General features: G+C 39.4%; 1 protein-coding gene and 1 long non-coding RNA gene across 2 annotated transcripts in view; one reads left to right on the top strand and one right to left on the bottom strand.

The window, feature by feature from the left end:
* The window catches only part of LOC126003365 (uncharacterized), a 1,166,220-nt gene that overhangs the window by 25,602 nt on the left and 1,119,371 nt on the right, over positions 1–21,247 (top strand). The window lies entirely within an intron of this gene.
* SPATA17 (spermatogenesis associated 17) overlaps positions 1–21,247 on the bottom strand; it is a 134,183-nt gene that overhangs the window by 110,322 nt on the left and 2,614 nt on the right. The window contains exons 2-3 of the mRNA XM_049769538.1: positions 14,615–14,704; positions 11,811–11,892 (exon numbers count right to left, since the gene is read on the bottom strand). Of these exons, the coding sequence (XP_049625495.1) occupies positions 11,811–11,892; positions 14,615–14,704 (172 nt within the window). The remainder of the gene's footprint in view (positions 1–11,810; positions 11,893–14,614; positions 14,705–21,247) is intronic.

The raw sequence follows: 21,247 nt of genomic DNA, 5'->3' as shown, positions 1-21,247 counted from the left end.
AAAATTCATGGACATATGAAGGCCTCTTATTTAATCACACTGAGGTCTTTCAGAGGGCTCCAAGGAACTACCACTGTCATTATATGAGCTCATCATCCCAGTACTACAGATCTTCAAATTTGTGGACCCCATGATTTTAATTCTGCTTTACCAATAGTAGGGCACAAAATATTAAGTAAATTATTCCTTCCTGCCAAGAGCAGGTTTTGGGAAGGTTCATGAACTGATGACCAGTTTGGAGAAAATTTTGTGTTTGTGGTGGAACATTGAAAACCAAATAGAACTGTATTATGAACATCTCTGTAAACCACAATCCTAAAATAAAGAAATTTAATCACTATATACTCAAATATATACTCAAAATTTGTGCCAAAAAACCCAAACTCGGGTCATACAGGATATTTGATTTGATACGCACCGAATTAAATGCAGGTAGTCTCCAGTCATCTTTTGTGGTCTACTGGAGGGGGCAGTGCTTCAGCTCAGTCCACAAAGTCCTGGCTGAGCAGAAGAGGTAGGCGGCTGAGCTGAACTGTATGCCACTGAGCTCTAAAACCCACGATATCCTGTGCTTTGTATGAGACTGACAGCAGTGATGATGGTATCTGCAAACTCTGTGAGGATGACAATGTCTATGCTGCTACCCTCACATCAGATACACTGAAGCTCTGTTTGGACATAGAGATGATAAGGAGGAGAAATCCAGTTTTGAAGTATTTTAATCTTTGTGATTTAGCTTGATTATTAAACTACGGTTTTCTGCACTTTATTTAAAGTTTTAAAGTTATTGTTGCTAGTTTACAGCTTTTCTTTAGCAATAAATATTGAAAAACAATTAACCTACTGATTCCTTAATTATTGTAATTGTTTTGAGTATATATTTTTTATTTTTAAAATTTACCAGTGGCTGCTGCATTTTCTACCTTGGCTTATACTCGAATCACTAATATTTCCCACATTTTAGAGTAAAATGGGGGGAGGGGTTGGCTTATATTCGGTTGGCTTATACTTGAGTGTATATGGTAAAAAAAAAAAAAGAACAACACTCATTACTAGCCCCCAATCCTCATTAATCTGCTTTTCATATAAGTCCAACTGATCACTTTCTTTTCTTTTTCTTTCTTTTTTTTTTTTTTTTTTTTTTTTTGTTTTTGGATCACACCCGGCAGGGCTCAAGGGTTACTCCTGGCTCTACACTCTGAAATCGCTCTTGGCAGGCTTGGGGGACCATATGGGATGCCGAGATTCGAACCACTGTCCTTTTGCATGCAAGGCAAATGCCCTACCTCCATGCTATATATCTGGCCCCACTTTCTAGATATTTCTAAAGTAGCTGCCCTTCACCAATCTTCCAAATATTACTCCCCTTTTCTCCTATCATTCCTCCTCCTCCCAGGGCCTGTCACTCACTCCCTTCTTGAGCCTTTCAATTCTGTAGCCACATTCCAGACCAGAACATGAATCTTTCACAGTCAGTTTTTATACTCTGTAAATCTGGAACCTGAAGTCCTAATTCCTCTGCTTTAATGAGTTATGGTTTAATTTCTATTAAAGGTCCTTTTAACCCAGTTGGGACAAACCTAGTTCAAGGTATTTCCTTCCTCCTTGACATATTTTCATACACAATGGCTACATGGCATTTTGGTTGAGCAGCTGATGAGAGGAATTTCTGTGCAGTGATGGGCAATATTCTTTAAAAAGCAGCATATCACAAGTAACAGCATATTTATAAGTTTCTCAGTATATGCCTATCTAACTTGACTGGATCAACTGGTTCAATTGGTTAGACTGAGCAACAAAGGGAGAATGCTGGCATCAATGTGATGCCAGTGGAGCCTTTTGATTGCATGCCCATATGGGCAACAGAGCTGAGGAGCCCAAACCTTTGTGGTTTTCCACATCAGTGCCATCCTTAGTTTTGAGCATAATCACGAAAATGATTTATTATTCAATGATTATGAGTGTTTTGTGCATATGCTATACCTTGTTTGTTTTACAGCTGGTACCAATCTCATTGTCAACAGCTGAATTTTAAAAGAGGATTTTCTAAAAAAAATAAATAAAATAAAGAGACTTTTCTTTGGCCACCCCCAAAAGGGAAAAGCCAATGAAGAAGCATTTCTTAGTTATGAAGAATAACATCAAAATATGACTAAATGGTGTACCAAACTATAAGGTCATCCCATAATTGTAACAAAAGGTTGATGAACTTTCAAATTAACACTAGTAAGTCAGAGGTTTTAGCTATGCTATCTACTGCATGAGTATTTGTAATGTAAGATCATGAAAGGAAAAGAAAATGTCATTTTTCTTGCCTGACACTAAAGGGTGATCAATGTTGCCTTATTCATGAAATTGGTTTCAAAGTCCTAGGAAGAAATGTATTAAAGAGAACTTCAGCATTTCTCCTCTTCTCTCCCTTCCTCTCCACCTCCCCCTCCTCTCATCTCCCCTTTCCCCTTCCTTCATTATCCCATTCCCTTCCCCTCTTCTCTTCCCCTTCCTCTTCTCCTCTCCTCCCTTCTTTTTCTCTCCTTCCCCTCTCTTCCTCTCCTCTCCCCTCCCATACTTCACTCTCCTCTCTACTATATACAACAGTGACTAGGTTATTCTAAAGGAGCCACAGGTGAAAATTACATAAATGGGGGCAAGTCATGGCATGAGACAAGAGGGCTTGAAGGTAGAATGGAAGCACAGGAAGGAAACAAGGTCCAAATGGGCCACAGTTGGGAAAGACCAAGAAGCCCTGGATAGCTGATTACATAAATGCCAAAGTGCCAATGATGAAAAGGATCAAATGATGGAAAATGCCACCATTTTTCTGACACTGGCAATGACTGTGTCCATTTCCTTAGCACTTAAGAAAGTAGGATGGGGGTGGAGACTAAAAGTGAACCAATCACCAGATAGTTGCATAAAAGAAGTCTCCCCTCCAAAAAAAGAGATTATTCGGCATCAGGATGATTATGCCAAGAGATTAGGTTGTAGGAAATGTGAGTGCTCAGAGCACATAGCCAGCAACTAGAAACTTCCTGACCATAAAAAATTAATAAATAAAAAGAAGAATCAGAGCGCGTTCATTAAAAAAAGAAAGGTTTCCAAGGCAGTGATTCTATATAGTGGTGGATTCTGTAGATGGACAAATCTGGGTCATGCTGCCAGACATAACAGCATGAACTCCACAGGAAGATGAAGGTGAAGCCTCATACTGGCAGCAATAGCATGACACGGACTGACTGTGATGGCCCAATCATTATGGCTTAATGAGGGCACCTCGGTACTGCCTGCACAAGTAGGAGGGCCCATGAAAATTAGTTTAAAGCTGATAGATAGACCCTGGTGCAATGCTGAGAAGGATATCAATATTTAGGGAAAGACCCCTCCTCAAAGAGATCCTCTATGGTTAACTCTGGAATGGAGCACTCCAAGATGTCTGTTTTCTTTGCGGGGTCCTGGGATGTTGGTGTTTACTTTTCTACGTATCATCTACCTGTAATTTCCTTTTTCTGCAGAAGCCAACCCTCAAGCATTGCAGAGCCTCTTTCTTGGCCCCATGCTCCACTGTTCGGATGCTTTTTCCATATGGTAGAGAATTCTCTCATCTTCTAATGATGGTTCAGATTCCTTTATCTCTGCGGTGGACTCAATCTCAGCTTCACTGTAATAAACCGTTGTGGAGTACTAATTATGGTGCATCAGGCTCTCTGCTGAGAGATTCTCAATCGCCTTACAAGACATCACCACATGGAGGTGTCCTAGCATCATCTCAAGCTCACACAGCTCCAGACATCTTTGAGCTTTCTCTAGTGCCCCACTCGGAATGTTTCTGCTACATCCCCATGCTCTTTTATCATTGTTCATCAATTGTTAGCTTGACTGAGAGGAAAATGCAGCTGCCTTTGAAGCTCACTAAACCAAAGCTTTTACTCTGAACTCACATTAAGTATGGGTTCAGGTCTCCTGTAGAAAGGTTCTTCGGATCTCTGTCTTAGCTCAAGGCCAAGACCAGCCCAGGTGTTAGATGTGCCATATTTGACCAAGAAGAGAAAACAAAAAAACTTTAGGGCATCATCTGGGATCCACCTTGTCCCATCTACTCTCACACTTGGTCTAACCTTAATACAGTTACTCTCATTGAGAGTCATTCTTTCATCTGGAAGAAGGCGATGGATATTTTGGACACCCCTTGGGAGGAATCCACATCCAGGCTGACCAGAGCAAAAGTATGTCAACAAGTATGCCTGTGCATTAATCATTTTTCTGATTGTCCCCCAAAATGTCTGCCTTCCTCTAGGCACCATTCACTTAGATGTGTTGGAGACACTGTGGAGTTCATTTCTTCAGCTATAGGGGTCATCTCCCAGATGGGAATAAAAAAAAAAAAAAAGAGAGTCAACAGAAGATCAAAACCCCCAAGAACTGAGCATTAGGGAGGGCCCTTAACCCTGCAGCCTCCCTCCAATTGGGCTCTGCTTCTGGGAATCAGAGAAAACTGACCTTGAGGTTAAAGACTTGGAGGACACAGTGGGACGCTGACCAGTGGGGGCAAGTTAGTGAGTTGGGAAGGGCCTCTGGACCAGTTCCCTAACATATGCAGGATTAGAGGGGAAAGAAAAACAAAAGTGTCTGACCCTGCACACATGGGCAGAAACCCATGATTTTCTTTGTCTAGAGACCACTTGGACAGAGAAGCAACAATGTGATGCCAGAGATGCCTAAAAATCCCAGGTAAGGACAGAGTTAGACTATCTGTTGCACAGGCCTTACACTGGAGTGAGGTCACACATTTATGATTAGAACCAGGGGATAGGAGAGAGCAAGTGGCCAGGAGAGAGCAGGTAGTGGTGGAAGCCTTGCAGACTCTACTTCTTGGCTGAAGGTGGTACATGTAGACTGTTGGGTTATACCTTATTTTACCTAAAACAGTTTATTCCTGGTTTCTTTGTATCTGTTTATTTACAACTTGGTTTCATCCCAAACAAGGACTGTCTTACTTGTAAACTTGGGTAGGTTCACTGCCCCACCCAGGGATGATCTCTGTACTCAATAAAAACTGTAGTTCTGGCAGGCAGCGAGGGCTAGACTAGGTAGAAGACTGCCAAGCTACATGTGTTTCACCCTCAGCCTGGTCTGGGTTGTTTCTTGTGCGACCTTGATTCAGACTTGTTCACCTGGACTTGGAAATGGGTGCGTGGGAGTGGATTTGGGGAATCTCCCAAGCTCTTCCACATGGGGACACAGTGATAGATTGGATAAGAGATGCTTGAGCACATTCATTTCATTATCCTGACCATCCATTTTTGTTAGAAAATACAGGTATCACCTACTTTCTCTTCTACATACACTGTTGCTGGTATAGGTGAACCAATTAATGTACAAGATGCAATGATGCAAGAACTTCCATCGCATGTGTCAGAGGAGAGTTCCCAAAAGCCACCCTTAATTCCCTACCAATATTTTCCTTCTCCCTCTACTTTTGAGCCTTCAAAGTCAGCATTCTTTTTTTGCTTCCTGGGACATCCAGCGCAACCCAATTTCAAAGCATCCTTCTGGCTGTTCCCAATTGATGTTTCTTTTCCTCTGCTCCTTTTAAGACCTACAATAATAGAGGCCCATCTCAAGTTTCTTTGCTTTCACCTTAGAAGGCAGTATGAACTCCCTTCTCATCTGTGCACTCACCTATTTGTGTGTGGGGGTGTGTGTGTGTGGGTGAGTGAGTACCTTTGAAATGAACTTCTCTTTTTAAGAAATTTATTTGTTAATGCATTCACATTATTTAAAATTCAAAAGCAACCAAAGAGCTTGTAGCTAAAAAACTCTTTCCTGCCCCATTTTTTTCCCTTGAGTTCTCAGTTTACATTTTACCAGGGAATTAATTTTTGTGATTCTTCTTGAGAAGCAAATTGAGTCAGTTGCTTTCAAATCAGGCAATATCTGAGTCATGCCAATCAATCAGCAGGGGGCAGTTATTTTCATCTCTTTTGATAATTATTGAGCTTAGTTTCTGTTATTTATTGGGCTCTTATATTAGGAGTGATGTGTTCTTATGCTGGACACAAAGGCAACAAAGAAATTACTGAGCAAATATATTGTAAAATAGCTACAGCTTTTCAGGTTAACAAAACTAACCAGGGGCTAGAGAAACAGGACAAGAGTTAAAGTGATCCATTGCATGTATCTGACCACATTTTTGATCTCTGGCACATGATTCTCTGAGTACCCCAAGGAAAAGCACAGAACTGGGAGTAGGGAAACCAACACAAACTAAGTTGAGAAAAATTGTCATCGTTTGATTTGTTTTATTTTTTCCCCCAAGCAGTCAAAAATAACTAGATATGGAGAATTTGATAATCATGTGAGTAAGATTCTTTTTTTTTTGTTGTTGTTCTCTGCTCATTTACTTGAAATTTTAAAGAATATTTTGTCACCACTCTGCAATATTAGAAGAAAGATTCCCAAGTTAAGTACTTTGGTAGCAGTCACTGAAATTTTGTCACTCTTATATGCTTAGTTGAAATAGGTGTCCTTAAAATCATTCACAACCCTCTAACTGGTAGCTTATGGGTCGAAATAACAGTGATGAAGCTAAGTCAGTAACATTCATGGTACGTTATGTGCAAAGTGTATTCTTGTGCATGTGCATTGATAGAGAGCCCCTAAACCATTCATGGTTAATGGACTAACAGACTTCATGTGCTGGAAGGAGTTTCTAATCTTGGGCAATATGAACACCAAACTAATCAGTATCATAAAATATTATGAACATGCACCAATGAATAAAATGGTAATCCAAGAGTTCATAACAATAAAAAGAAATAAATGATTATAGTAAAAATAATCATTACAGGAAAAAGCTCTTCCTTACCATGAGTGTTATCAAGAAAAAGTAAAAATGATGGAATTAGGAACCACTGTCTGATGCATTTAATAACAATTGATTCTGGTACAAAATCATCATTGAAAAATTAAATGAGAAAGAGGATGTTGAAATATCTTGAAATCTTAAAATGTCTTCTCAGAAGAATAAAAATAGTAAGTTTACAGGGCACGAAACCTGAGAAATACCACTTTAAATAATCAAAATGAGCGTCAACTTTCATGAACAAACCGACATCACATATTGTTACATATTTTTCATTTAAAGCATTGTGATTTACAAAGTTCTTCATAACTGAGTTTTTGATATACAATGTCCCAGCACCAATCCCATCCCAATGCCCTTCACCAATGTTACCTGAGTGTGTCCTGTACCTCTCCTTTCCAGCCTACCATTTTAACAGGTGCCTTTTAAAGTTCAGTTGGTAGAGTTTGGGTCTCGGGATTTCAATGTTTGGATACTTATTTCTGTCCTTTCTTAACACCATCAATATACATGAGCCCCTTTGACCTCTGTTCTCCATTTTTTCACACCTGTCTTCCCCCCATCCACTCTATTTCTATCCTTCTCCTCACTATATATATCAGGGCCAAGAGTATTCAAGGTTATTCTGATTTAAACCATTGCATTTCCTCATGAAGTTATTTTAAATATCACATATAAGTGATGACATACTGTATTTTTGATCTCACATAATTTTTTTTTTTTTTTTTGGTTTTTGGGCCACACCCGGTGACGCTCAGGGGTTACTCCTGGCTATGCGCTCAGAAGTCGCTCCTGGCTTGGGGGACCATATGGGACGCCGGGGGATCGAACCGCGGTCCGTCTCCTAGGCTAGCGCAGGTAAGGCAGGCACCTTACCTACAGCGCCACCGCCCGGCCCCTGATCTCACATAATTTTTAAGATGAAATATGAAACTACATTTCTGTTTTTAAAAGAAACATAATCTGAAGGTAAATCATGAAGACCAAAATTGAAGACTTACCTGAAAAATATATATTCTCTACTATTAAAAGACAGCAAGAACATAAAAAGCAAAGACAGGTTAAGGACATTAGAGATAACTAAAGAAACATAATAACCAAGTAAAATCTTAATGCATACCTTGGAAAAGTTGTTTCTGTTATTGTAAAATAAACCCCCACGTTGTATTCACAACACTGGGTGAGCTGGTTTGAAGCAGAATAGCCGTGAAGCATTAATAAACCAAGCCAGTTATAGTGAGAAATCATAGAGTAGTGTGGCTTCTCACCTGTGGTCTCTCTGGGCCCGCCAAACTGAAATCTCTTTATTTACTAGTGCAAATACCCACTGAGTAGGGGAGGATTGAATGAGAGACAAAAGTACCTATAAGCCAATTTACTTTTATATGTCAAAGGGGTAGGAAAAGAAAAGAGGAAGCTGAAGAATGCCTTTGTTCCAATCACCTTTGTTTTGGGTAAAAGCAGGGTGTTCTAACAATTCAACATTTTCTGTTCAAAAAAAATTGAGCTGGGCTACATAAGTTTTGTTCTGTTTTTCTCCACAAGAGGTGAGAACACCCAGAAAGGAGTTAAAAAGTTGTTGTTACTTTGGATAGGCATGGTAAAAGCTGAGGAAATAAAAAGAAAAACAAACCTTTAGCAGCAAGTAAGGTGATGAGGAAATTATCTAATTCCTAGGAATTAATGCTGGTGAGGGGAGACTTGGCTGTAAAATTGTCATAGGTTAGATTGTACACATATATTCTCAAAAAATATCAGCTTTTCCAAATCCTGTCTTAAGCATATCCCAATTTTTTTTTATAGACTTCTTTGAACAAAAACACTACAACCTTTCTGTAGATACACTTAATTTAAAAAGAAGTTCCTAAAATTCTTACACTAAGCACTGTTATACAAGTCTAGAGCATCCACGTTTCTTTTCCAAAAACTTCTCTAAGCAAAACCATTAGAACATTTCTGCAGATATACTAGTTTAAAAATAAGTTTGTCAACACATTGCCATAATGATTCCAGAGTCTATAGTATCCAAGTTCTTTTTCATAGACTTCTGTGGACAAAAACATCAGAACATTTTTGAAGACATATTTGAGAATACATTGCTAAATGATAAACGCAATCAAGCATCAGAACAATTGGGAAATATTCACTAGAATAGCTAAGAACCATTAAAAATCTAACAATAGTATGCATTTCCCCAGAACTGCACAAAATAATATAAACACTAGAGTTGGATACATAATTATGTTTGCAATGGGGCATAGAACAAAAGACTAGCTATCAAGATCTATACAGGTATAACACATAGTTTAACCAGCAATATAGTGACCAATGAGATTAGGATCAAAAGAGTAACCTAGAGGAGAGTTAATTTTTGGAGGTGGCTCAAATGCAGGAGGATCTGAAAGTAGCTTCTCTTCAATTGCACTTTGGCTGGGCTTATTTCCTCATTTCCATCTTCTCTGGTAGGCTAAGGTCGCCAGGAATGGAAAGGCCTTTGGTATCTGAGTAGGAATCTGGGTGGGGGAGCCCCCACCCAATCTTCCTGAAGTTGGTCCCCCTCCAATGGGGCTGTCTGGCTTCTACCTCATTAGTGACTTCAATAAAGTTGCTGGGGGGGGGGTTGGACTTCAATAGTGGGGGGGGGGATTGAGATCCATGCACAAAGCATGTTCAGTAGAAGGCAATGGGTGTCGGTGCCTGATATACTGTCCAGAGTCTTATGCTCTCTCCTTCACTGTATGCATCTGTACCACCTGAGGACACTATGGATGGTGGGACATCTGAGTGAGGCCAGGAGATGAATCGGCAGAACCTATGGTGTTTGGGAGCATAAAACTACCTTTTATTAGCACACTGCCAATTCCAGATACATTCATAGATTTTGTACTCCTCTCTCTTTTCATGACATCAAGCAACATGTCTCCCCATCTCGAATACTACACAGAGACTTCCTGGGATTGTTTTTCTTAGTGGTACCCAGTAAACAAAAATGGCTTCTTTGGTGTCATTTCTGTTGATAAATCTGTAACCATTCCAGACACTGAACCATTTGACAGTGCCCAGAACTTGGACTGCCAGCACCAGCTTGCCCACCTGACTCAAAGCTTGGTGCACGAGGGCATCTCTGGTTGAGCCATTTTCAGATTCAGATTCGGCAGAGACTCCTTGGTAGATTGGAGTCTCTCTGGTTTAGAATCAGTAGTAAATGATAAATTATTAGCCCTGGGAAGGCCTTTAGATCAAGAACTTATCACCAAAGAGAAGGCACCCCTTGACTCTTGAGGCATGTGCATGGGAGAATCTCTAGGGAGCCTGGCATATATAGTCCAGAGCAAGAAATGAGAAATGTGAGTAGATGGACCAGAGCAACATGAGGCCTTTCAGAAGGGGTGTCATGTATACTGATGTTCCAATGAGGAGCAATGCACATTCAGTGCAGATGAGGGTCTTTACAGTGATTATCCATAAGAGGGTCAAGTCACTCATCACTGTTGGGGTTTTCTCAGGGTCCATGGGTCCCTGTTTGAGTGCCAGATGTAAAATAAATCCCTACACTGTATTTCCAACCCTGGGTGAGTTGGTCTGAAGCAGGGTCACCACAAAGAATTAATAAACCAATCCAGTCATAGTGAGAAAATCATGGAATCAGGTGGCTTCTTGCCTTGTGGTCTCTCTGGGTCTGCCAAACTGAAACCTCTCTTTACTTACCAGTTCAAATCCCCACCAGGTAGAAGAGAGGTCAAGTGAAAGACAAAAGTACCTATAATTCAATGTACTTTTACATGTCAAAGGGATAGGTGAAAAGGAAAGAGGAAGGTGGGGAATGCCTTTGTTTTGGGTAGAAGCAGGGTGTTCCATCATGTTATAAATGACATTATTGTGATACAGTGCAATCATTTTAATATTCTATAGGCTATTTTATGATTTAAAAATATTTGTCCATTGGTGGGAAGTCAGCACTGGTAGTGGGACTGATGCTAGAACAATGTATTCCTAAAACTCTACTATAAACAATTTTTAAAATCACAGTGCCTTGAGGCTGGAGTGGTAGTGTAGCAGTAAGGCATTTGCCTTGTATGCAATTGACCTAGGACAGACTGTGGTTAGATCCCCCAGCGTCCCATATGCCCCCCCCCCTCCGTCCCAAGCCAGGAGCGATTTCTGAACACATAGTCAGGAGTTACCCCTGAGCATCACTGGGTGTGGCCCAAAAACAAAAAAAAAAATTGCAGTGCCTTATTTAAAAATAAAAATATTAAAATACAATGGCAGCCTGAATTGGAAGACTATCCCAGATGCCTGGAAGCCCATGATATTGGAGGGGAGAGCAGGTTGTATTTCTTCAGAACCAGTCTTCACTATTTCCTGTCTGAGTGTGGTAACAAGGATGGCAAGTGGCACTAAGAAGCTGCCATACTTTTCTAATTTGAAGAATTTTGGGCACTTCCAATTTGACCAATGTTTCTTGACCATGTTATAGATGAAGGATTAGTCTGAATCAGCATTTTTTAATTGTTCTCCACCTACCCCCCATGTACAAACACCTGCCTGAAAACCAACCCATAGACTAGTAGTTATAACCAAGGTAGACCAGTTCTTTTTAACCATTTTACATTGTGAACTGTTAGTTGAAGAACACTGATCTAAATTCTGGAGACTTAAAGCTGGAAACCATTTGAAAGAGTCCCCCATTAAGAAAATAAATAAACATGAAAATACACACTGTGAAGCTGGTATAATATATATTTGTATATAATAATACACATAGAAAATTTTGGTATAATTAAGGTATAAAATGGTTCTTAAAAGAAGTCTCAGATTAGTAATAAAGCACAATTATGTTCTGTTATATTTATTAGGACTTCAAGACCAACATATTACTGAAATAAATTCCATTGTATACTCTAAGATTCTAACAAATACATAAGTATATTACAAAAATATTTACCTTTACTTTCATTTGATACACTCGTCTGCCCAAGTAACCTCTCCACCATTTTTGAATAGTTGTTGCCATTTTGTGTAAATACCTGGGTTAAAAATATGTATATTAGTGTGTTTTATTTGAAATATGGGTTGTCATCTATTTGGATTTAACCCCCAAAGACAAAAACATTGATTTGAAAGGATTTATGCTTATCTATGTTAGTCACTACACTTGGTACAATAGCCAACATATGGAAGCAAGTCAAATGCCTAACTACAGATGAATAAATCAAGGAGCTGTGATAGACAGAGCGACAGAAAGACACACCCTGAAATACTATGCAGCTCTAAGAAAGAACAAAATCATAGAATCTAGAGCAACATGGATAGAATTATAGGATATCATGTTGAGGAAAGGAATAGTTATAGACTGACTTTACTCATATGTAGGACTTAAAAATAATCAGAAGAACAAAGGCAACATAATGGGAGAAGAGATCTATGCAACTGATTTGGTGGGGTGGGAGGATGCTTGGAAGGAAAGGGTCTTGAGGTCCTGGGGGGGAACTGGTGATAGGTATGGTTTTGGAATTATGAGCATAAAAATCATTATTAATAGTATTGCAAACTACAGAATCTCAAAAAACATTTTCTGAGTGGTGAAATAAGATAGTCACATAAATTTCGGCTCAGGATAGACCTTTCTATAATTCCTGAAGTCAGATGTAAAACCAAGTTCCTGTGAACTTTTGTCATTCTACTTAAGAATTAATCATCCCTAAAGGCAAATAAATTAATAAGCTCATAAAAATCACAGTTAATGATTCCATATTCCCTTGGGGTTTAGGAGTCAACATTTTTAAAATTTCAGGCATTATTCCATATTTATTTTCCAAAATGTCTAGGGGCTGGGACTATAGCACAGGAATTAAGGGTGATTGCTCACTACCATGGTTTGATCTTTGGGAAGAGATGTCTCCCAAAATATGATCAAGCTCTGGAGGGCCTCAAGCACTGCAGCGGTGAATCCAAGTGATCTTCAAAATCATGAGATCAGAGCAATTCATCAGTGGGGCCCTCACGTTGAAGTATTGGTACAATTGGCTGAATGTCACAGAAAATGACTCGAGGGTTCCCATGAACATGACTCAGTTAAAAAAAAATAGGTCAAAATGGCATGTTGAGGAATAAATTGGCCACCCATGCAAATCATTGTAATTACAAATGATGATTGGGGACAAAAAAAATTTTCCTTTTCATCCTCATATATCTCAGGTTGACAATGGCTTATACTAGATATCTTTGTCCCCATTTGAGTACTGGGCTCCTAAAACCTTTGTTATTTCCTTGGAGATCAAGAAAGGCATCTTCTCTTATGCCATGGATCTAGACAGTACTTAGAAATTCACTAATGAGATTCCCTAGAAAAATTCAGAGGTTCTAGCCTCACCCTCAAAACAATAGAAAAAAGAGAGAGCTGGAGTCTGAGGTCTAGATAGATTGAGCTCATCCTGCCTTATGTGAGGAAGCTTCCTGGAAAACCATAGAAAGGTTCTGGATTGATAAGCACAAAGAACTTTGGGGAGAGGGACAACTTGACAGCCCTGTACCATTTCCCACACTTGGTTCATCCAACTGGACACGTCTAGTATGCATCACTATGTCCTTTACATAATAGGCTTGTAAAGGAGGAAGTGAACTTTTTCTCAGCATTCTATAATCCTCTCCAGAGAATTCCTTGATCACAAGAAAAGAGTAATTTGGAAAGTTCAACCTGAAGATGACTGGGCAGAGCCCAGGTGTATGAGTGTTGGGGGAGATGTGAAGGTTGTGGAAAGAGGAGGTAAGAGGCAGGTGAGCCCTAACTCTGGAAATCCCAAAAATCTCGACTCTCCCCAGCTAAACTATAGTATTTGTGTTGATGTTCAGAGAACTGCCTTGGTGGGAATGATGGTGGGAAACCACATCATTGATGCTTTCCCCATCAGAATTTGGGGAGCAGGACAAAAAAGACTCCTTTACCCAAACTGGAGTCCCGTTAATCTGCAGAACTACCACCCATACTCTGCTGTTATTTTTCTAAAAGAGAAGTTTCTCTAATATATTTCAACTTTCTTACCTAGCTACTACTGATTAACACAAACAGATCCAGGGTACTCCCAGGCTAGAGAAGACTGCTCAGTCTTCCTCCACCAAGAAAATTGCTTTTACAATTGAAAGAGACTTAAGGGAAGAGGGGGTAACTGAAGATGATGCTAGAGAGAAAAATCTAGTTTCTAGGACCAGAATGGCAGGTTCTAACATCTCCTGCCTCAAGCTACCAAGCCTGGAATGGCTTTATGTAATTTTTGTTCTGCTGCCTTTCCCTTCTTTTGTTTTTTTGGAAGTACAGCGGAATGGGGGGGAGGGTGAGGGAGGGGGAGAGAGAGAGAGAGAGAGAGACAGAGAGAGACAGAGACAGAGAGACACACAGACACACACACACACACACACACACACAGAGACAGAGAGAGAGAGAGAGTTGATGAAGGTATCATGTATTCAGGTAAAGACCCAGGCAACACATGAGCCTGCCTTTCCCTTCTTAAGAGGCAAGACACTGCTAAAACTACACTCCCAGGCATTTGTCCCCTCAGAATTTGAAGGCAATATCTGGATCAAGGCTAGAGGAGAATTTTTGAAAGTAGAAAAAAGTGGCAAATATAATTTAGATGTTTTGAGGTTTTTTTTTTATATGGAAGAGTGTTTTATCTCTAAAATCCCTAGATGAAATGCATACTTAAGGAGACATGTATCTTTTTTGATCACAGGACAAAGTCAGTCTACCTGATATATGCTCGGACTCTACATCCTCTGAACCAACTTTGAATTTTAACTGCCGCATCATTTTCTTTTTTTCTATATGCATCCACAACACTAAAACAAAACAAAAATAATTTTTTAAAAAGCTTTTCATTAGGACCTAATACATTTCTAAAGTTAATGAACCTGTTCAATTTCATCTTTAATTTCTTTCCAAATGATAATTTAAATTCAAGTGTCATTTTAAAGAGAAATTAAAATAAAGAACGCACTTCCAAAATCACAAGCTATGTCTTAAAAATTAACCTTTCACAAAGGGGGTATGTGCTTTCAACAGCTTTGCTTTTTTGCTTCTCATAATCACCTATTTTGCAACTAATTAATTTGCTAGTAATTATTCGCAGGATTTTTTTAAATCAATGTGCTCATTTGTCATTATTTTGAAAGCATAATTATTTGAATTCACTGGTTCACTGGTACTGCATATGCCATGCAGGGCTGAAATGCTTAACAGCGTCACTCAAGATATCAGGAAAATGAATTTGCCTGAAAAGTAGCAAGAATCCATCACTAAAAACCAACTGTCAAGAAAGTCTCAGAATGTCCAGGAAAGATGGCTGGTCCATGGGCTTAGACAGATGATACTATGTACTACAGATTCACTCAGTTATATGTTGTAGCAAAAAAGTGAAAACAAGTTGAATTTCCATCATTTATTATTCATTCCATGTTCATTCTTAAGCTTCATGTTCTAAAACTATACTGCATAGAGGAACTACTACAGAACATAAAGTAATTTCTTTGCTAAAATGTTGGGTAGCAACCTACAGGAGTCACTCTAGAGCAGTGCTTTTCAAGTAGTGGGGCGCATCCGGGGGTGGGGGGGCACGAGGCTCCGTAAAGGGGGGCGTGTTTGACCTCGGCAAACACTGTCAAAACAAGCTAAGCCCCATGTTTTTGTCTCTGTATGTCTCTGGAGCTGAGAGTTGCTGTGTCCTGCTTCAAACCCTGCTTTGAAAGCTATGCATTGCAAATCATGCTCATTGTAGCCATTAATCCAGACATCATCTCTGATTAAAAAGTCAGCTCAATTTATTTTATATATTTTTATTTTGCGGGTTAAAGTTTTTTTAAATAAAGATACTATTTACAGTCGTGCAGGGGGGGGGCACGGAAAATGTTTTCTTCTTCCTAGGGGGGCATGACAGAAAATAATTGAGAAGCACTGTTCTAGAGTCACTTTTAAGCTCCTGGCAGAGCTTGGATAGACTTGTATAGTACTGGGGACTGGGCATTGGTGGCTGCTCCTGCCCCTTTAAGCCATTACCTCAGACCTTTAAAAAAGTTTAAGAACTTAAAAAATGTTGTTTCAGAATAATGTTTCCATGGAAGAATATTTTCTGCTTCCATTATGTTTGATTTAGTGTTTCAATTTCATTACATTTATATAATCAGAAAAAATATTGGAAACATACTTCCAATAAAATTCTTATATAATGCCATGAAGTGAGCTGAGGGAAAATAGCAGTAGCCAATGAAGTTACTGGGTACAGAGAAGCAAGTAGTGGACATGAGCAGAAAAGAGCCAGCTATGCGCCTAGCTGAAATGGGGTTGCAGAAACACAGAGAAAAATACATACAAATGATATTTCAGCATCTGGGTCCCGGGTGTGAGAGTCCTGGTGGGCTGGGTTGTGTTGTGTGTGTAGGCCAGAAAGGTAGCAATGGGGATGGATACCATGTATCCCACACCTTGGAAGGTACAGCTAAGAAGACACAGTTGTGTCAGCTCTAAGACTGAGGGGAGTCCTAAGACTGAGGGGAGTCCTTTGCCCCAATTGGGAGGTGTGTAGGAATAAGGCGAAGGTTGCTCCTCAGCATGTTTCAAAGCTAGACTTGATCCTCCATAGTTCAACTAACTACTCTCCAGCTGCAGCTACTTCGGAAACATTTCCTCTGGCTTAAGATATAGAGTTCTGGGGCCAGAATGATAGCTCAGCAGTAGGGCGTTTTCCTTGCATGCTGCTGACCCAGTATGTACCCGGGTTTGATCCTCAGCATCCCATAGAGTTCCCCAAGCCTGCCAGGAGTGATATCTGAGCACAAACTATGAGTAACCCCTGAGTGCCACGGGGTTACAACCTTCCCAAAAAAAGGTATACAGTTCAAAGGAAAGGAAGACACAGTTCTTAATAATAAAGATTTTGTATGCTTCTATTTATTTACATTACCATAAAAGATTATTTAATCTTCTTGACAATGTACTTTAAATTAGCATTACCACCAGGAAATAGAAAACACAAATGAAGATTATATACTTGGGCTGTTTCTCTTTTGCATTTCTAGTAACTGTTATAAGAGTAGGTTGAAAAATACATTAGTCCAAAAAAAGTAGTAGATACAGCTGTATTCTTTCATAACATTTTTTTTTAGGAAGAAGAGCTGAAATGTTTTCATTCAAATAGATACATTAAAAGGATGGGAAAAAGCTCTACTGGAATTGTCTTGTAATTAAAAAAAATACTAAAGCATCCTGAGAAACCATCTTATCACATTTCCACAAATTTCACTTTGTATCAACCTTCACTGAAGCTCTTCTCACCAGGCTCAACTTTGAGTAAGCGGCCTGATCTCCTGATCTTTATGTTGTGGTGTCATTTACACTTTTGCCTGGGTGTATAAGACTTAGGATGAGCTCAAGGAGGTTGGGTCTGATCCCTGGCACCACGTGTTCCTCTAAACATTGAGTTGGAAGTAGCCTCTGAGCAAAAATGAAATTAAAAATGACTAAGTCAGGTCCAGTGAGGTGGCGCTAGAGGTAAGGTGTCTGCCTTGCAAGCGCTAGCCAAGGAAAGATTGCGACCGAGGTTCAATCCCCTGGTGGTTCGATGCCCTGGTGTCCCATGTGGTCCCCCAAGCCAGGGGCAATTTCTGAGTGCTTAGCCAGCAGTAACCCCTGAGCATCAAACAGGTGTGGCCCGAAAAAAAATGACAAAGTCAAATTATTACTAATTTTTAACTTAAGTGCTGAAGTTTAATAAACATACACGTCTTTGTAACTTTATTCTTCACTGCTTAAAAATGAAACTTATGGATTCTTAGGTTACCACTAGGACCCTGAATCCTCACACAATATGTCACGAACTGCTAGACATTTTATGTTTAAAATGAAAAATGCGGGTAACACTTTATTTTAATGGTATATTAATTAGTCCCAAATTACAATGAAAAATCCTATAGCAGTGAATAAAATATGACATCCACATGAATTTGAAATAAATTTATTATGATTAGTCTTATCACAATGAATACTAAATGAACTAATAATGATGAAAGACCAAAAGTATTAACAGGAATGTAATAAAACATTAAGAAGCTGGAAGTTTCCAGTCACTTCATTATCAACCGAAAAAGTAGTACAACCCTGGTTAACACTATATTTATGTGTATCATTAGTGGCCCAGAATTATCTGACAATAAATAGCAAATGAAAAAAAATGTGTGGTTCTATGGATGTTTCCATTTTATGCAAAAATATGCATTGTACAAATCAGCATGCTGTGCTTAGCATGACCTATAGGTTTTAGCCTTAGAATAAAATACCTGATGAAAATCCCATAACCTTTCCTTCCCATTAGCTATATGGCTCTAACTATTTTAGACATTTAGACATTCCATTGTGAGCCACCAACTAATAGCTGACACTGATTTCCCTTGCTCCCAGAGTTAGAAAGTTCTTTGATTGTTTCTAAGGCCAAAATGACCAAAAGATCAAAGAAAGGACCAAAGCTTCTTCATATGAAAACATATTTTTGATAGCACGAGTAGAGAATTTGTCTTGCATGTGGCTGCCCCAGGTTCAATCCCTGACATTCCATATGGTTGGTCTCTGGAGCCTGCCAAGAATAATTTCTGAGTACAGAGCCAAGAGTCCCCTGAGAAATGCCGGGCATGATCCCCAAACCAAAAAACAAACAACAACAAAAATCTGAGTGCTGTAAATCCCTGAAATACCCTGCTAAATTATACTAGATAATGCTGAAAGTCACATAAACCCAAGAAAGAGCAGGATTTCTATCAGAACTTAGAACATAGGGGATAGAGTGGTTCTGGGGGAGACAGGCGGGTTGTCACACACCCAATCTCTATATTATTGCCACCTCCATCTTTCCTTAGAGGATCCTCCTCTCCTGGGATTACTTCCCAAGCTTTGGGGTGAAGTGGTGCACTTTCAAAAACCAGGGACAACCATCTGTTAGCTGCAAAACACCAACATGTCTGCTTGACAGTTCTCAAAGTCTGTTTTGCAAAGAATCTCATGCTCCTAGTTAATGTATCACATGGTAATTAAGGAGCCTGAGTTAGGCTCCCTTCTTCCACCAAACTTCTAGTTAGGCTCCTATCTTCCACTGAGCTTTCAGAATGGGCCCGCTGCTGAGCTGTGGGGCTCATTTCTGTATGCTAATGAGCCTCTTCAGCAGTGACTAGTACTGACTGACTGACTCACTCACTCCTACCATCTACACTCTGGTCCCAGAGGAGTTTATCACATTACTCCATTTTACTTTGTAGGTGGCTCATTGGGGGTTATAAAAACAAAAACAAGAAAGTGTGTGTTGTGTGTATGAACAGATGGCTGGATAGAAGCATGGATATGAGTGTGTGTGTGTGTGTGTGTGTGTGTGTGTGTGTGTGTGTGTGTGTGTGAGACCTCCCAAGCAATTACCTAAGATGCTGCCAGTGATACTTGTCCTGGGGGTACAGGCCTGGCAGCTCAATGACCCCAACATTAGTAATGCTAGCTCAAAGGTGCTGGGCGGTGCTTTGGGGTGAGCCTGGTGGTGCTTGGGGATCAAACTCGGGCTCTAGAGCAAATACAAAAAGGCACATCAGCTACTTTTTTTTTACATCAGCTCTTTGAACTAGCTCTCTGATCTCTCTCTCTCTTCATATATATATGCTAGTGAGGTAAGTAGAACTATCTATATTGTAGTATAGTATTGAATACTCAACATATTGGTTCTTAGTTTCAGGAGCTTACTATCAAACATTTAAGTTTGTTTCCCATTGACAAATTAAAAATCCCTTAGTAGTTTATGTGATGGTTATATAGGTTTATATATATAAAATTAGTATTCTGTATTCCCAGTTAATATACTTCATTACATACATATATGTCGACCTTTTTTGTTTTAAAATGAATAGCACTCAGAAACATATAATAAATCTCAACCAAATTTTGACACCCACTGAATTGATCATATGCGTTTTAACTGCCATTCTCATTCCTTATAATTAGGAATTTATTGCGGGCTAATATGGCAGAGAATGTTGTTCTTTTTGGATTTAATGCCATCAGATACTTCAAGTATTTAAGTCAGGGAGGAGTAAAAGTTTAAAAGATGAATTATAAGCCTAAAGAAAGACTTAAATTGGGATTTAAACTGTTACCATGTCTTTCTGTAAAACTTCCTTCAACACTTGATAGAAATTACTTATTTAAGTATAACTTATAAAAATTATACTTACTTAAGTGTAACTTATAAATATATACTTATATGTATGTTATATAGGCAGGATTGAGTATAACTGTCCATAACAGAAAACCCCAATTATTAGATTCTCACTACGTATCTATCTGTTTAAGTTAATAGGACTAGGATCATTATTCAAATTCAAGCACAGGAAACCAACCAGGCCCAGAGAAAGAATATAGTCAAAGGAGGAGGGAAATGCCTGTTAAACTGGCTGGAGGCAGACTGGTATCTGGGAGATGGGTGTGGCAAGGAAATACATATTTTAAATAAGTCTGAAGTTGTGTCCTAAAATAGAAAGCCTTGTAAGCCAAAATTATCCCACTAAAATTTTTAAGCATCAGAACAATAATAGAGCAGGTAGGGCATTTATCTTGTATGCAGCCAACCTGGGGTTGATCTCTGGCATCCATCCCATACGGTCCCCTGAACCTGCTAGGAATGATCCCTAAGCAGAGAGCCAGGAGTAAACCTGTTCATTGCCCAGTGTGGCCCAAAAGTCAAATCAAAAAAGAAAATCTGGTCTGGATGTGGCAGTAAAGAACACAGGCTTTTGAGTTCAACAATTGGGCTCTGAGAGTTAGTAGGACTGTCAGCTCACACAAATTACCCATCTGTCTAAATCTCATGTATTTGGACTCATGAGAAATGGAATATATATACATTTAATTATAATTTAATTATATAGATATGACTTAAGTCACGTGTCACTTAATGACATGCCAGTCATGGACAGCCTTGAGACAGTCTAATAGGCCTAAAGTGTATAGTGGTGGACAAAGGTTGGCAGTAAAAACTGAAAAAATGGTATCTCTTGTTGTGTATGTAAATATTTTGGGGGACTACTATGTTACTTACCCTAAACTGATTGGTGATTGTGCCCTACCCTAGGGAGTGACTGGCATTCTGCCCCCACCCTAGGGTAGGACCTGATTCTGCTTCCACCATTGGTTGGTATCTGATCCCACCATTGGGTGGTACCTGACTCTGAGGTATAAAAACAAGGGTCTGTGGAAGGCTGGGGCTTTTTGGCTAGAACGGAAGCTGAGTCTTTGGACTTCAGTTTTGTCGTCCGAATAAAGCGAATATTTCCACGAGCCTGACTGTCTGCGAGCTGTTTACC

This window comes from Suncus etruscus, chromosome 3 (genome assembly GCF_024139225.1).
Source record: "Suncus etruscus isolate mSunEtr1 chromosome 3, mSunEtr1.pri.cur, whole genome shotgun sequence".
Classification (NCBI taxonomy): Eukaryota; Metazoa; Chordata; class Mammalia; order Eulipotyphla; family Soricidae; genus Suncus; species Suncus etruscus.
Note: the sequence above shows the minus strand (reverse complement) of the source record. Positions and strands in the feature narration are given on the sequence as shown.